Source organism: Cotesia glomerata, linkage group LG4 (genome assembly GCF_020080835.1).
Source record: "Cotesia glomerata isolate CgM1 linkage group LG4, MPM_Cglom_v2.3, whole genome shotgun sequence".
Lineage (NCBI taxonomy): Eukaryota > Metazoa > Arthropoda > Insecta > Hymenoptera > Braconidae > Cotesia > Cotesia glomerata.
In genome coordinates, this window is record NC_058161.1 from 19,840,056 (window position 1) to 19,856,886 (window position 16,831).

At 24.8% G+C, this 16,831-nt stretch overlaps 1 protein-coding gene across 1 annotated transcript in view; it reads left to right on the plus strand.

Annotated features, from left to right (window-relative positions):
* The first annotated feature begins 103 nt into the window (after window positions 1-103).
* Window positions 104-16,831, plus strand: part of LOC123262954 (M-phase inducer phosphatase-like) — a 116,096-nt gene continuing 99,368 nt past the window's right edge. Inside the window, exons 1-2 of the mRNA XM_044725461.1 lie at window positions 104-119; window positions 7,073-7,260. Of these exons, the coding sequence (XP_044581396.1) occupies window positions 7,098-7,260 (163 nt within the window). The 5' untranslated portion in view covers window positions 104-119; window positions 7,073-7,097. The remainder of the gene's footprint in view (window positions 120-7,072; window positions 7,261-16,831) is intronic.

Genomic DNA, 16,831 nt, shown 5'->3' on the forward strand with positions numbered 1-16,831 from the left:
TTAAAAAATATAAATTATTTTACAAATTTTAAAAATGCGAACAAAAAATTAAGACTACTATTAAATTAAATTTAATTTTAATTTAATTTTCTAAAATTTAATTTTTTAATTTAAAAAAATAAAAAATTTAATTACTATTTTTAACACTTGAAATTATTTTAATAAAAATTAGAAAATTAAATTTATTTTACAAATTTTAAAAATGCGAACAAAAAATTAAGACTCCAATTAAATTAAAAAAAAAAAATTCTAGAGTACTAATGATATATTTTTATCATGACTAATTATTAATAATGAGTTTTATAAATAAATATCAATAATTATTTATCATAAATAATGTATTTATACGCTCACAATATTCAGCAATATCACAATAAATTTACAAACTATTTATTAAGTAATAAAAATTATCATTTATCAATATTAAAAAATAAATATATATATAAATAAATATATATACTTGTATATAAATGTTATTACCTATAATTATTTTTTTAAACTAATAAAATAACAATTTTAAAAAAGTTATTTACAAAATTAAAATTTTATATTTTTCCCGCCAAAAAAATTTTAATTAATTAAATTACAATTATAAAAATAAAGTTAAAAAATTTTTATGATTTTTTTTGTTAAAAAAAAATAAAAAAAAAATTTTTTTATTCAAAATTTAAAAAAATATGTGCAATTTTTTAAAAATAATTTATAATTATAAATTAATAAATTAAGCAAAATATTACAATTTGAAGCGAAAAATTTAATTTAAAATATTAATTACAATTTAAAAAAAAAAAATAATTATTTTAATTATTTAAAAAAATCAAATTTAATATTTTTCTCGCCAAAAAAATTAAAAAAATTTTTAATTAATTAAATTACAATTAATTATAAAAATAAATTTAAAAATTTCTATGATTTTTTTTAATAAAGAATTATTACAAAAAAATTTTATTAAAAAGTTAAAAAAATATAAGTGCAATTTTTTAATAGTATATTACACACCTAGGGAAGTAAAGTAAGAAATGTCTCAGATCACATGTAATTGTTGGCCGAGGCGAAGCCGAGGTCAACAAACATGTGATCTGAGGCTTTCTTATTTATTTCCCGTGGAGTGTATACTATTTTTTTGCTCGACGAAGGCAGGAAGCGGCAATTTCGTCTAGCGCAGCGGGCCGAAAGTTGACGCTTTCTGCCCGTCGAGCAAAAAAAATATTTTATAATTATAAATTAATAAATTAAGCAAAATACAAAAATAATTATCAATTAATTAATTACAATCTAAAAATTATTAAAAAAAAAAATAATTAAATTATTTTAAAAAAAATTTTCCCGCTAAAATTTTCCAGTTAATAAAAATTCAAAAGAACCGCTTAGTGGCGCCACCACAGTGAAAAAAGTAAACCAATCATTTAAGAAGTGCTCGTTACTGGACACAGCTCGAGTTGCTGAAAAATAATTAAATAAATTAGTAAATAAATAATTATTGAGTCTTAATTAATTATTAAATAAATAAATAAATCATTTTCGCGCCTGCGCAGTAGTAAAAATAAGAAAGTCATTTTAATTCACGAATTTAGTGCGGAACAATTGTAGTATCGTCTCGCTAATACCGCCCATTTGATAATTTGCTAGTGAATGTGCTATCAGAGATTGGACGTGGTCAGACGTTGCTTTGTTTCGAGTTCCAGGTTTATTTTATTTTTCTCAAGTAAGTTTTTTATTATTTATTAATAAATAAATAAATTATTTATTTATTTATTTTGATTGAATTAATTGTGACAGCTGATATGTTGGTCAAGATATTTGATCAGTAATTTATTAATTTTATTTGTTATTTATTATTTATTATTTATTATTAATTGATTATATTAATAGGATTTATTTTTCAGCTGGCTAATGAAAAATAATCCTGGGTTAATTTTATAATAAGAGGATTATCTTGCTGGTGGCCGGATGGTGTTTCAAGGTAAGGTGACAGCATTAAATTAAATAGTGACAGTTGATAGCTGATAAATAGTGTGTAGAGTGAGTGTCAGTGAGTGTTAGTGGTTGTCATTAATTTATGAATTATCAATAAAGATTTTGGTAATTATTTGTGTAAATTGTTGGAAGAAAAATATTGATAAATGGGTTAGAAATTATTGAGGGAAAAATGGCGGGAAATGTATCTAGTATTTTTGTGGGAGTTTTTTTATCGTTTTTTTTTTCTATTAAAATTTATTTAAAAGATTATTGATGATTTAAGAATTTTTTTAACAATTTCATTATGAAAAAAAAAAAAAAAATTGATAATACTAAAGTTAGCCGACGTTTTTAATTTTTTGATTTTATTTTCAATAATTGAATTAGAATAAAAAAACATTTAAAAAAAATTGCACGAATAGTTTTTCAAATTTTCTACATGTGGAATTTTTTCTTTTAATTTTTTTGTAGTAATCTTATTAATAAAAAAATTTCTGAAATTGTCAGATGTCTGCTAATTTTATTTTCATAAAAATTGACAGAAATTTTAAAAAATTAAAAATGCAATTTTTTATGATACTAGCTGACGTTTTAAAATTTTTTTATTTTTTGAGATTAATTAAATTATAACTAAAAAAATATTTGAGGAAAATTACATTTTTAGTTTTTTAAAATTTTATTTTTTTGTGATAATTTCTTTGATAAAAAAAATTTTTAAAATTGTCAAAAAAAAAGTTAAAAATTGGTCAAATGACTGCTAACTGTAATATAATTTTTTTTTTTTAATAATAAATTAAATTTTTTAAATATTATTAATTAATTAATTGAAAATTTTGATGATTTTTTTTTTATTTAAATCCTAAGTTTTTTTATTGGTAATATTTTTTTGGGATTAGAAATTTGTGAATATTTGGCACTTATGAAGGATTTAAAAAGTTAGGTAATTTTTTTTTTTTTTTTTTTTGGGAGTTTAAGAGTGCAGAGGATATGAGGGCTTAATTGTATAAATTTTGCGGGGATTATATGATGAGGGGCAATAAGAAATTGAGAAGATGAGAGAGGTCGTGTTAAATATCAGTAAGACCGTTGGAAATTTTATACTTTATATCTTTTTATATTATTATTATTTTTTTTTTTAAGGAATTTTTAAATTAGAACTAAGTTTGAATGTGATAAATAAAATTAATCTTATTGGGAACTTAATTTTGATTTTTTATAATTGATGAAATGATTAGAAAAATTTGGAGTAAAATTTTTAATGAATTTTAGTTTTATTAATTTTTATAGAATTATAATAATAATAAAAATAATAATAATAATAATAATAATAATCTATATTATTAAGAGAATAAGAAAAATTTTCTTTCCAGGATAGTCACATAATAAAATCGGTTTTTTAAAATGAAATTTAGTCTCATTGCAAAGGTACCTTTCATTTGAGTATCCACATCAATTTTTCATATATTTTATATATTTATATAAATGTATATATGAAAAATATATCAAAAATTTATGTAGGTACTCAAATGAAAGCTCTTGATGACCGTAACATCGGGATGAGTTTATATCTTTAAAAATGTCAATAATTAAGAAATGACTTTGTATCTTAAGAACTATTACCATTTTTAACGATATAAGCTCATCCTGGCATTGCTTTCATTGAGACCTTTCATTTGAGTACCCACATCAATTTTTTAGATATTTTATATATATTTTTATATATATTACATATATGTATGTATGAAAAATATATCAAAAATACATGTGTGTACTCAAATGAAAGCTCTTGATGATTGTAACATCAAGATGAGCTTATATCTTTAAAAATGTCAATAATTAAGAAACGACCTTGTGTCTTGAGAACTATTAACATTTTTAAAGATATAAGCTCATCCTGATGTCACACTCATCGAGACCTTTCATTTGAGTACTCACATCAATTTTTCATATATTTATATATTATATATATATATATATATATATATATATATATATATATATATATATATATATATATATATATATATATATATATATATATATGTATATATGAGAAATATATAAAAAATACATGTGGGTACTCAAATGGAAGCTCTTGATGAGTGTAACATCAGCATGAGCTTATGTCTTTAAAATTGTCAATAATTAAGAACTGACCTTGTATCTTGTCAACTAACGATATTTTTAGAGATATAAGCTTATTTCGATGTTACACTCATCTAGACCTTTCATTTGAGTACTCACATCAATTTTTCATATATTTATATATTATATATATGTATACATGAGAAATATATCAAAAATGCATGTGGGTACTCATATAAAAGCTCTTGATGAGTGTAACATCGGAATGAGCTTATATCTTTAAAAATGTCAATAATTAAGAAATGACCTTGTATCTTGAGAACTATCGACATTTTTAAAGATATAAGCTAATCCCGATGTTACACTGATCAAGAGCTTTTATTTGAGTACTCACATGCATTTTTGATATATTTTTCATATATTTATATAATAATATATATAAATATATAAAATATATGAAAAATTGATGTGGGTACTTAAATAAAAGGTCTCGATGAGTGTAACATCGGAATGAGCTTATATCTTTAAAAACGTCAATATGAAAAAAAGTATAGTGCAATTTATTAAAAATCATTATTTAATAATGCAAAATTTTAATTATTTATAGTTCTCAAGTCACGGCAGTCACGTAGTAACTGCAAAGTGGCTAGTAATAATAATAATTTTCAAAAGTTATTATTTAATAATAATTTCATAAAATTTAATATCAATTATAATAATAATAATAATAATAACAAAAATTGCATAACTGATCAAACTACCAAAGTAAATAAATAAAGCATAAAAAAGCGTATATACAACAGGAAATGGTTTGTCAACGGTCGTTGTCTGATTCACATTCGACCTCATGCCTCATGCTCTGTTAAATACCAACATTTATTATTATATTTATTATTATTATTATCATTTATTAACCCGGGTGGCATGCCCCCATACAAAGTCATTTTTTTTTTTTTTCTGGCGCACATACATCTAACTTTCGCACATCTTATTACATCACACATTCACAAATATTCCACATGCATTATATACTTGTATGATAGTACCTAATATATAATAAGCCATAGTTTAACTTAATATAAGCCACATGTTTTATTTTATCGTCGCACATGTAATATATATATATATATATATATATATATATATATATATATATATGTGTATACCTACATAACAGTACATATTTAGGTATTTAACCTCGCACACTTTAAATTAGACAATGTATTATTTTACAAGTGTATTAGTGACCAACTGTCATATTTAAGTTATATACATATTTAATTATATATATATATATATATATCTATTGATTTAGTCAAATATTAGAAAATTATTTATAAATTTTTATTTGTGAGTAAATATTTTAAGTTATTACTATTGTAAGAATTTGTCAACAATTCAATTATAAATTTTATATATTTATATTTACATACATATGTTATATACTTTGAAATTTTTGGAATTTTTGTTTTCTTATTTTTTATTGAAATTAAAATTTAAGATTTTATAATTGAGAAAAAAAATTTTTTTAATTAATTAAAAAGTGCAAATAATATATTTTATAATAAATTCTAAGAATTTTAAACTTAAAAAATAATTTATAATAATTGAAACTTAGAAATTTTTTATTAAAAAATTAAATGAAGTATATTGTTAATATTAAACTAGCAACCTTGCAGTCACTACGTGACTGCCGTGACTTGTGAACTATAAATAAATAAAATTTTGGTTTATTAAATAATGACTTTTGTTAAATTACACTGTATTTTCTTAACTATTGACGTTTTTAAAGATATAAGTTCATCCTGATGTTATACTCATCAAGAGCTTTCATTTGAGTACCCGCATGCATTTTTGATATATTTTTTATATATACATAATATGTAATATATTTAAATAAAATATATGAAAAATTGATGTGGGTACTCAAATAAAAGGACTCGATGAGTGTAACATCGGAATGAGCTAATATTGTTAAAAATGTCAATATTTCACAAAATACAAGATCATTTCTTAATTATGTAATATATATATTATATATTTTAAAGATATAAGCTCATCCTGATGTTACACTCATCAAGAGCTTTCATTTGAGTACCCACATGAATTTTTAATATATTTTTCATATATACATATATATAAATATATAAAATATATGAAAAATTGATGTGGGTACTCAAATGAAAGGTTTCGATGACTGTAATATCGCGATGAGCTTATATCTTAAAAAATGTCAATAGTTCACAAAATACAAAGTCATTTCTTGATTATGTAATGTATATAATATATAATTAAAAAATTAATTTTAATATCTAAACAAAAAATATTTAGATAAGAATAAAAAATTTCAAGTGTTAATTACATAATTAATGTTTAAAAAAATTAAATCTATTACGTATAATATACATATATGATCACTGAACTTCTTGAGTGGCCAGTATTTATTTTTAATATTTATATTTATCATTCTTTAGATAATATGAATGAAACCGTTTAATATTATTATTTTTATCACATAACTTCTCACAAACACACTTGTATATTATCAACGAAAATTCTTACATAAATTTAACTGTAGTAGACAGCTGATTAAACTCAAAAATTATCATCATAATTATTATTATTATTATTTAAAAAAAGAATTTTTTAATAAAGTATCAAAAAATTTTTTAGTAACACTAAAATAACTATAACTTTTAAAATAATGATTTTTAATAAAAATCATAAGAATTAAAAATTATAGCTTAGAAAATTTCCTATACAAAAAATGTCTTTATAATATTGAACTATCTTTAATAGTTTAGGAGTTATAATAGTTTTATTAGTGCTCATTATCGACTTATAATATAAATTACTTATAATATAAATATAAGTTATATACCAGTGAAAATAATTTTTTTGTTTCAGATTAAAAAAAAAAAAAGAAAAATATTGTGAGAAGTGAATATAATAAATATAAATTAAATTCATAAACTTTAAACGGTCAGTGGATTATAAACTTGAAACATAAAACAATACTCTAAACTATAAAAAAAAAATAATAATAACAAACAATGAGTAAGCGTAATAATCGAAGCAGTGAAATTCTGTGTAAAATAATAGAAGTTGATAACGAGGACGTTAATTCTCCAACGAAAATTATGTCGCCGATGACGCTGATAGTTGAGGAATTTCAAAAATCTTCTTTAGCTGGTGACACTTCGAGCCGTAAAAGAGGTAAGTAATTTTTTATTTTATTTTATTTTTGTGTCAAAGGACCAAAGATACAAAAAAAGATACGAAACTTTTTCTTAGACAATTTAATTTTCTACAAAAAAAAAATTTATATTATTTTATTTTGTATTTTTTATATTTAGCCCAAAAATTTGATTTTTAAATTTAAAAAATAAGTTTTTTTTTTTAATACTTCCTCCAAAAAAATTTTTTTAAGACTTGTGACTCAATTTTTGACTAAAGAGTTGAAAATTAAAAAAAAAGTTTGGAAAATCCAAAAGTGCACGCCTCATAACGCTCATTCATTTTTTAAGAAAAAATAAATTGTGTAACTGATAAAAAAAAAAGAATATAATAATTAAGTAATTTCTTACAGAGTATTTTTTTTTTTTTTTAAATATCAGCGCCCTTTTTTCTTGTTATATGCGCACGCAGTCTAAAAAAATCTAGCTTTATCAAGTGGCGCCATAGTTTTCACGTGACAAATAAGAAAAATTCGTTTGTCTTTGTACGGTTATATCGTAATAAATTTTAATAAAAATTCAATTTAAAAAAAAAATACGTAAACTAGGCTACTGATATGAAATACGGACCCAGTTCATCGCATTCGTAAACTAATAAAAAAGGTCCGGTCTTGAAATATCAATTTGTTCGGGAGTAATCATTGGTACATCCAAAATGGGGTGACATCCGGACGTCCACGTAAAATTTTTTTCAAAACGTTTTTTTTTTTTTCAAAATAGCTACATGAAATGATTTTAGAATTTAAAAGATAGTTTAATTTAAGTGTTTTCTCCGTGTACATCTACTTATATTATTGTATAGGTAAGTGTAATATGGTTGTGATAGAGACGTTTAAAGATCACAAAATTGCTTGACCTTGACGAGTCGAGTATAAAGCACAACCTCACGCGCTTCGCGCTATGAGGCGTGCAAAAAATTATAAGGACCTGTTTGTAAAGGATTAAATTTACTACAAAAAAAGGTCTCATCATTTTTTTGTATCTTTAATATTTAATCCAGAATTTAGATTTTGAAACTTTTAATTTTATATTTAGGAAGAATTTTAATTAATTAAATTATATTAATTTAAATTTAATGTAAACATTTTTAAAACATTTGATTAATTAGCGTTTAAAATATTATATTGATTTATAAAAATAAAAAGTGTGAAACCGAAAAAAATGTAACCGTAACAAAATGAATGTTAGGCGTATTAAATTAATAGGGGATTCCCCGTCCTTGAATCTTCGGTTCTTATACGTCTACCCGACAATACTCCCCGTGGTTCTCATTTTTCTTCATTCATTCAAATGGTGACACACGTTAATATCCCCGGACAAAATATCCCCGCGACAAAATATCCCCGCGTTTTTGTTGGTTTAATTTTGAATAAATACACAAACACACTAAAAAAATAATGTTAAGATTAATTTTCAAATTATTATTGATGAATTTTTATATTTTTAAGAATTTAGTCCGGGGATATTTTATCGCGGGGATATTTTATCCGGGGATATTAACGCACGTAACCCATCCGAATAATTTTTTTTTCTTTCTTATTTCTTAAATAATATTTAAGGAGATCCAAGTACTGTTGAAACTTTAAATTGTAGGTTAAATATCAGAGATAGGAAAAAATCATAAAAAAACCTTTTTGGTAGGAAATTTTTTCCTCTTCAAAAAAGGTATTTATCAATTTGCACTTATCTCTGACCTTTTAGCCAAAAATAGTGTAAAAAGTTTGCCGATAACTTTTTAAAGAAAAATTCCAATCAAAATTTTATTTATCAAACGTACTATTCAAAATTTTAGTTTAAAAATTAAAAATATAAAAAAATCATAAAAAACCTTTCATTATAGAAAGGTCCTCATCAATTTTTCTCTATCGCCAAACCTTTCATCACAATTACAATTATAAAACAATTTCTATCCCAACTTCGCATTTTTTCCAAATTTGTATTTTTTGCAACTAAAAAATTGCTTATTTTCCAAGGTGTCATATTTTAAATATTTTCTCTACACAGAAAAAAAGGTTGATTGAGCCAAGAAAATATTTTTTCCTAATTATTTTCTTGAGCGAAAAAAAAACTTTTTTTACGCAAGAAATTTCACTTATTCCGATAAAATTAATTCTCTTGAAGAAATACGTATTTTGATCCAAAAAAATTCATTTAAGGCAAGAAAATCTTGTTGTTTTGAGAAAATTCAGCCTCGAAGCTCCAAAAAATTTAGTTCTTGATAGAAGTTAATTTTCTTGTCTTGAGAAAATTTCTCTCTTGCTCCAAAAAATTAAATAGAAAGATAGAAATTAATTTTCATTAATATTTTTATTGATTAACATGTCAATTGGCAAGATCAAATAATATTTCATCATTTTTTTTCATTCAATATGTATAATTGCACGGTAAAATAATATAAAATGGGTATCAAATATTCTCGAGAAAAATTGTCTCAAGGTGAGAAAATTTTTTTCTCAGCTGAAGTAGGTGGCGCTGCTTCCCTAAAGTATCTAAAAATCTTGATCAAATATAAAAATTTATGTATCAAGTATTTATGATAATAAGAAAAAATGACTTCGACCAAGAATAGAATTTAAAGAAAAATTTTAACTTCGGTCAACACAACTTCGGTCTTCCTTCAGGCACCCGACAAATTTTCTTGAGCCAAAAATTTTTTTCTCCAGTCAAGAAACTTTTCATTCTGTGTACAGAAAAAAAAGTTCACTTGAGCGAAGAAAATATTTTTCTTCTTAATTATTTTCTTGAGCGAAAAAAAATTTTTTTTTTGACACAAGAAATTTCACTTATTTTAACAACATTAATTCTCTTGCTTTAAGAAATACGTATCTTGATCTAAGAAAATTGATTTAAATAAATAAAATCTTGTTGTTTTGAGAAAATTCAGCCTCGAAGCTCCAAAAAATTTAATTCTAGATAGAAGTTAATTTTCTTGTCTTGAGAAAATTTCTCTCTTGCTCCAAAAAATTAAATATAAAGATAGAAGTTAATTTTCATTAATATTTTTATTGATTAACATGTCTAATGGCAAGATCAAATAATATTTCATCATTTTTTTTCATTCAATATGTATAATTGCACGGTAAAATAATATAAAATGGGTATCAAATATTCTCGAGAAAAATTTTCTCAAGGTGAGAAAATTTTTTTCTCAGCTGAAGTAGGTGGCGCTGCTTCCCTAAAGTATCTAAAAATCTTTATCAAATGTAAAAATTTATTGTGTCAAGTATTTATGATAAGAAAAAATGACTTCCACCAAAAATAGAATTTAGAAAAATTTTAACTTCGACCAACACAACTTCGGTCTTCCTTCAGGCACCCGACAAATTTTCTTGAGCCAAAAATTTTGTTCTCCAGTCAAGAAATTTTTCTCTCTTAGAATTTCAATTATAAAACAATTTAATCTCAACCCCGAACTATTTCAAATTTTCATTTTTTCCCCTTGTCATAATTCAAAAATTCTTCCCACTTCAAAAGAAGACAACCGTAAGATTAAGTGGTTAAAAAAATTCCCTCAATAAATATTCCAAGGGTTTAAAATCACTCGTCAAATTTACACATTCAGATACTATAAATTAAAGATTCACTTAAGTATACAAATGTCCATAACTTTTCATTTTAAAGTGTAAGGACTAGACTACCTATTATATTAGGCACAAACTCAAAAAGTATAGACTGAGAACCTTTTGGGATCTTTACCTAACCTAGAGGCAAGTAGCTCGTGCTGGTTAAGATGGACCAGGTGCTCACCTGCCTCATTATGAATGGAAGTAGGTAGAAAAGAGAAAGAACTAAGAGCGAGACTGAAGACTGAGGGGTTTCGAGCCCCTTTTGACAGTAAAACTTCCATACCCGGCATATTTCGCGAGTATGTGTTGAATGGAGAGAAAAGAGACCTCTATATATATATATATATATATATATATATATATATATATATATATATATATATATATATATATATATATATATATATATATATATATATATATATATATATATATTCGTGGCAACATCTGTAGAGGCGGGGACCCGTAAGTTAGCGAAAATCTGTGCCCTTTTGGGGCACTGACCTACCCCCGAAACGGAATTCACTTATTCTTTAAACGCGACCGTTATAGTTGCTATCAGCTGTTGATATTTTCTTTTCATTAATTTTCGGCTTTGATTTTTAAAGGTCTCTGTGGGTCAGAGGGACAATACTAGGCTAATGGTCAAGAAAAGTTTGAAAGAATTTGGGAATTATAATTATTATAATTGAGGGTGAAATTTAGAATCGGAATTTTTAGATAAAATTTTCGAGGGAACTTCGGGATACTGTTTTACGTTAAAATGTAAAAAATGAAGACAATTGGTTGAGTAGTTTCGGAGTTATAGTCATTAGAAAGTTGAGGGTATACCTCAAAGCGCGGTCGGAAAATTTTAATTGCAATTTCTGGATCAAAGATTGAAGATAGGGGAAAATGAATTTTGTTAAATTGCACTGTACTGTCTTAAATATTGAAGTTTTTAAAAATATAAGCTCATCCCGATGTTACACTCATCGAGACCTTTCATTTGAGTACCCACATCAATTTTTCATATATTTCATATATTTATATATTTATGTATATGTATATATGAAAAATATATCAAAAAGTCATGTGGGTACTCAAATGAAAGCTCTTGATGAGTGTAACATAGGGATGAGCTTATATCTTTAAAATATATATTACATAATTAAGAAATGGCCTTGTATCATGTGAAATATTGACATTTTTGAAGATATAAGCTCATCCCGATGTTACACTCATCAAGACCTTTCATTTGAGTACCCACATCAATTTTTTATGTATTTTATACATTTATATATATTGCATGTATATGTATATATGAAAAATATATCAAAAATGCATGTGGGTACTCAAATGAAAGCTCTTGATGAGTGTAACATCGGGATGAGCTTATATCTTCAAAATATATATTATATAGATTACAAAATTAAGAAATGACCTTGTATCTTGTGAAGTATTGATAATTGTAACGATATAAGCTCACCCTGATGTTACACTCATCGAGACCTTTCATTTGAGCACCCACATCAATTTTTCAAATATTTTATATATTTATATATTTATATATATCTATATATGAAAAATATATCAAAAATGCATGTGGGTACTCAAATGAAAGCTCTTGATGAGTGTAACATTGGGATGAGCTTATATTTTTAAAAAGGTCAATATTTAAGAAAGTACCGTGCAATTTAACAAAAATCATAATATAATAAAGCAAAATTTCATTCATTTATACTTAACAAGTCATGGCAGTCATATAGTGACTGTAATAATTATCAAAAATAAATTAGTCCAAGCTTCAGGTTGGTAATATTTTATGGAAATATATTTAAAAACGTCCGGTACATAATATTAAGTAGAGTATGAAGTAAGTAGAAGAAGAAGATTATTGTAATATACAAATATATTGGGGTGTGGTCACAACATAAAATGATCCTGGTTTTGGTCCTAGTCTAAATCCAACCCTCAATTGTAAAAGCAAAGGTAAGAAAGACAACTGACTGGTCAAAATATGTTCCCATTCCAGTACGGGCTTTAAATATAATAAAAAGAACCGGGTGGGACTTATTATATTGTACACCGTTGAATAAAAAATCGACTATTTTACTTTTATTATTCTCATTTTGAATAATTTGTTTTTGACGAAACAAGTCCTATCTGTCGGACTACTTTTGTATTCTAAGGACTAGACGTTTGCCCGACTTTCATTTTTAATTCAGTATCGGCTCGTGAGATTTATCGTCGGCTCACTTGGACACGACTTCTCGGACAAATTCACTCATAAATTATTATAATTTCTAGCATATCAAATAGACTTTTAATTGATACATAGAAAATAATTTAAAATTTTTAATTAAAAAAAAAAATCTATTAATTCCCAATTCTCGTTAAAGAGTAAGAGATAAAGGAAAATAATAAGGAACCTTTTTTGTAGAAAATTGAATTTTTATTTTTACTCTAGAAACAATTTTTTAATAATGATTATAAGTTACTTAAAATTGTCCTTTAAAATTTTTAAAATTTTCTCCATGTCAAATATCTCTACATACATAATTAAGAAGTGACCTTGTATCTTGAGAACTATTGACATTTTTTAAGATATAAGCTCATTCTGATGTTACACTCATCAAGACCTTTCATTTGAGTACCCACATAAATTTTTCATATATTTGATATATTTACATATATTACATATATGTATATATGAAAAATATATAAAAAATGCATGTGGGTACTCAAATGAAAGCTCTCGGTGAGTGTAATATCGGGATGGGCTTATATCTTTAAAATATATATTATTTATATATATGTGTTTATGAAAAATATATCAAAAATGCATGTGGGTACTCAAATGAAAGCTTTTGATGAGTGTAACATCAGGATGAGCTTATATCTTTAAAATTGTCAATAGTTAAGAACTGACCTTGTATCTTGTGAACTATTGACATTTTTAAAGATATAAGCTCATCCCGATGTTACACTTATCGAGACCTTTCATTTGAGTACCCACATCAATTTTTTATATATTTATATATATTATATATCGCGTGCCAAAAGGTAAAAGGGCGCATAATTTTTTTTTTTTTATCACCAATCAACTGGTTGACATATTCTTCGCCTAAAAATGAAGCATCGATTTCCTAAAGCTAACAGGGCGTATGTCCTAAAATGCTTATTTTTAGCCTAAAAATTAAAAAAAAAACGGTAGAGTCACACGAGAGAGGCATATTCTAACTAAACATATACTCTTTTAAAATTACAATTAAAAATATTTTCAAAAAATTGCTAAATATGCGTGATTGTAGTAATTTATTTTTTATTTGAAAATTATTTCAATCTCATTAGTTTTCGATTAATTTATTTATCTATTGCTTGTATAAAAATAGTTTAAAATTATTATTTCTTCAAAATTGTTTAAGTACTTAACAGCCGATCTCCTCTTTTTTTTCGCGTCGCACTCACTGTAAGAAACGGTATTATCCTTGTTGCACTCATAATTATAAAACTATTGCAGTTTTATTAGTTTTTCTTTTAAACAAGTTTAAAAGTTTAAGTTTTTATTAGTTTTTCTTTTAAACAAATGAGAATTTCGAAAAAAAACGCTCTGCTATGAAATAGATAATTAAAAAATCTATTACGTAGCAGAGTGTTTTTTTTTTCAAAATTCTTCTTTGTCTAAGAGAGAAATATAAAGTTACAATCGTATAAGGACCGGTAGTTAAGAAATTTTTTTTTATTTATTAAATTTTTTGATTTCATGTCTTGTGAAGCTATTTATCAAAATTTTATACAAAAACATAAATTTTTTTTATGCGCCCTTTTAGCTTTAGGCACTACTTTTCTAAAAGCTAAAAGGGTGCATATCTTGAGTTACGCCCTTTTAGATTTAGGATGCTCGAATTTTTTTTTTTACATATCTTTGTGTTTCGAGTGATTTTAAGAAGAATGGCAAAAAAATTTTTTTTTATGCGCCCTTTTAGCATGGATCCCTACTAACCTGTAGCTATGCGCCCTTTTTGCATTAGTCACGCGATATATTACATATATGTATATATGAAAAATATATCAAAAATGCATGTGGGTACTCAAATAAAAGGTCTCGAAGAGTGTAACATCAGTATGAGCTTATATCTTTAAAATATATATTATATATATGAATATATCAAAAATATATAAAAAATGCATGTGGGTACTCAAATGAAAGCTCTTGATGAGTGTAACATCGGAATGAGCTTATATCTTTAAAAACGTCAATATTTAAGAAAGTAAAGTGCAATTTAACAAAAGTCATTATTTAATAAAGCAAAATTTTAATTATTTATAGTGACTGCAAGGTTGCTAATAATAATAATAATTTCGTTATTAAAAAAAAATTAAGAAACAAATAATGTAATAAAAAACCTACTACCCGAGATAATAGATAAGTCAACGCCCTCGGTTATAGTTTTTTACAAGAACAGGTGAATAAACGACACCATAAGGTGTATTTTCATTTTCATAAACATCCACCCGTGCATAGGCACATTATAAATATACATTCTTTACACACCTTAATATGTTCAACAAGATTCTGGCACGTGCTACGAGTTCTGCCTACGCCATACGTTTTTCCGTTAGACCTATGAGTTCATTCAGCCAAGCGAATCTCTCTTTTTTCAAAATTTCACCCTACTTCGTCTCAGTCTGATTAACTTCCAAAATTATTTTTCAACGTCTTTTAAAAAAAAAAAAAAAAATTTCAATTTATGTTTTAGAAAAAAAAATCTCATATTAATTTGCATGTTAGCAATGCGGACATTTTGTTAATAACACCCGGTATAATAATGTAGGATATGTTAATTATTTTTTATATTTTTTTTTCAGTCGAAGAATTCGGAATTTAAAAAACGTTTTTTGTAAAGTTTAAATACCCCGGTTGGGCCTTTAAATCGGCAAACTATTGGGACCAGTGTATGGACCCAAACCCTAATAATATTCTTTAGAGGGAGAGAGAGAGAGAGAGAGAGAGAAAGATCTGTTTCAGGTACGGCGACAAAAGAATACAATAAAATAGCGGATTACCCTTTTGAGAAGTATAAATAATAAGGATACCGTTTTGTTATAGTTTTTTTTTCTTTAAGTAAAACGTCAAGAATTTTAAAGACAATCGCTTTTTTTTTTGGACTTTTTGAATCGCTGCTTGGCGTGAGAATAAAAATATACGGACGAAATTTTGAGTATTAAAAAATTTTACAAAAATTAATGATCTAAATTTTTTGAAATTGTCAGAACTATAAAATACAGAAAGAAAAATTTTTTGACTGGAGAACAAAATTCTTGGCTCAAGAAAATTTGTCGGGTGCCTGAAGGGAGACCGAAGTTGTGTTGGCCGAAATTAAAATTTTTCTAAATTCTATTCTTGGTGCAAGTCATTTTTTCTTATTATCATAAATACTTGATACAATAAATTTTTATATTAGATAAAGATTTTTAGATACTTTAGAGAAGCAGTGCCACCTACTTCAGCTGAGAAAAAAATTTTCTCACTGAGAAAATTTTTCTCGAGAATATTTAATACCCATTTTATATTATTTTACCGTGCAATTATACATATTGAATGAAAAAAAATAAAATATTATTTGATCTTGCCATTTGACATGTTAACCAATAAAAATATTTATGAAAATTAACTTCTATCTTTATACTTAATTTTTTGGAGCAAGAGAGAAATTTTCTCAAGACAAGAAAATTAACTTCTATCAAGAACTAAATTTTTTGGAGCTAGAGGCTAAATTTTCTCAAAACAACAAGATTTTCTTGACTTAAATAAATTTTCTTGGATCAAGATACGTATTTCTTAAAGCAAGAGAATTTATTTTGTTGGAATAAGTGCAATTTCTTGTAATAAAAAGAAAATTTTATTTTCGCTTAAAAAAATAATTAGGAAGAAAAATATTTTTTTGGCTCAAGTGAACCTTTTTTTCTGTGTAAATATATATTTATCCATTCATACTATAA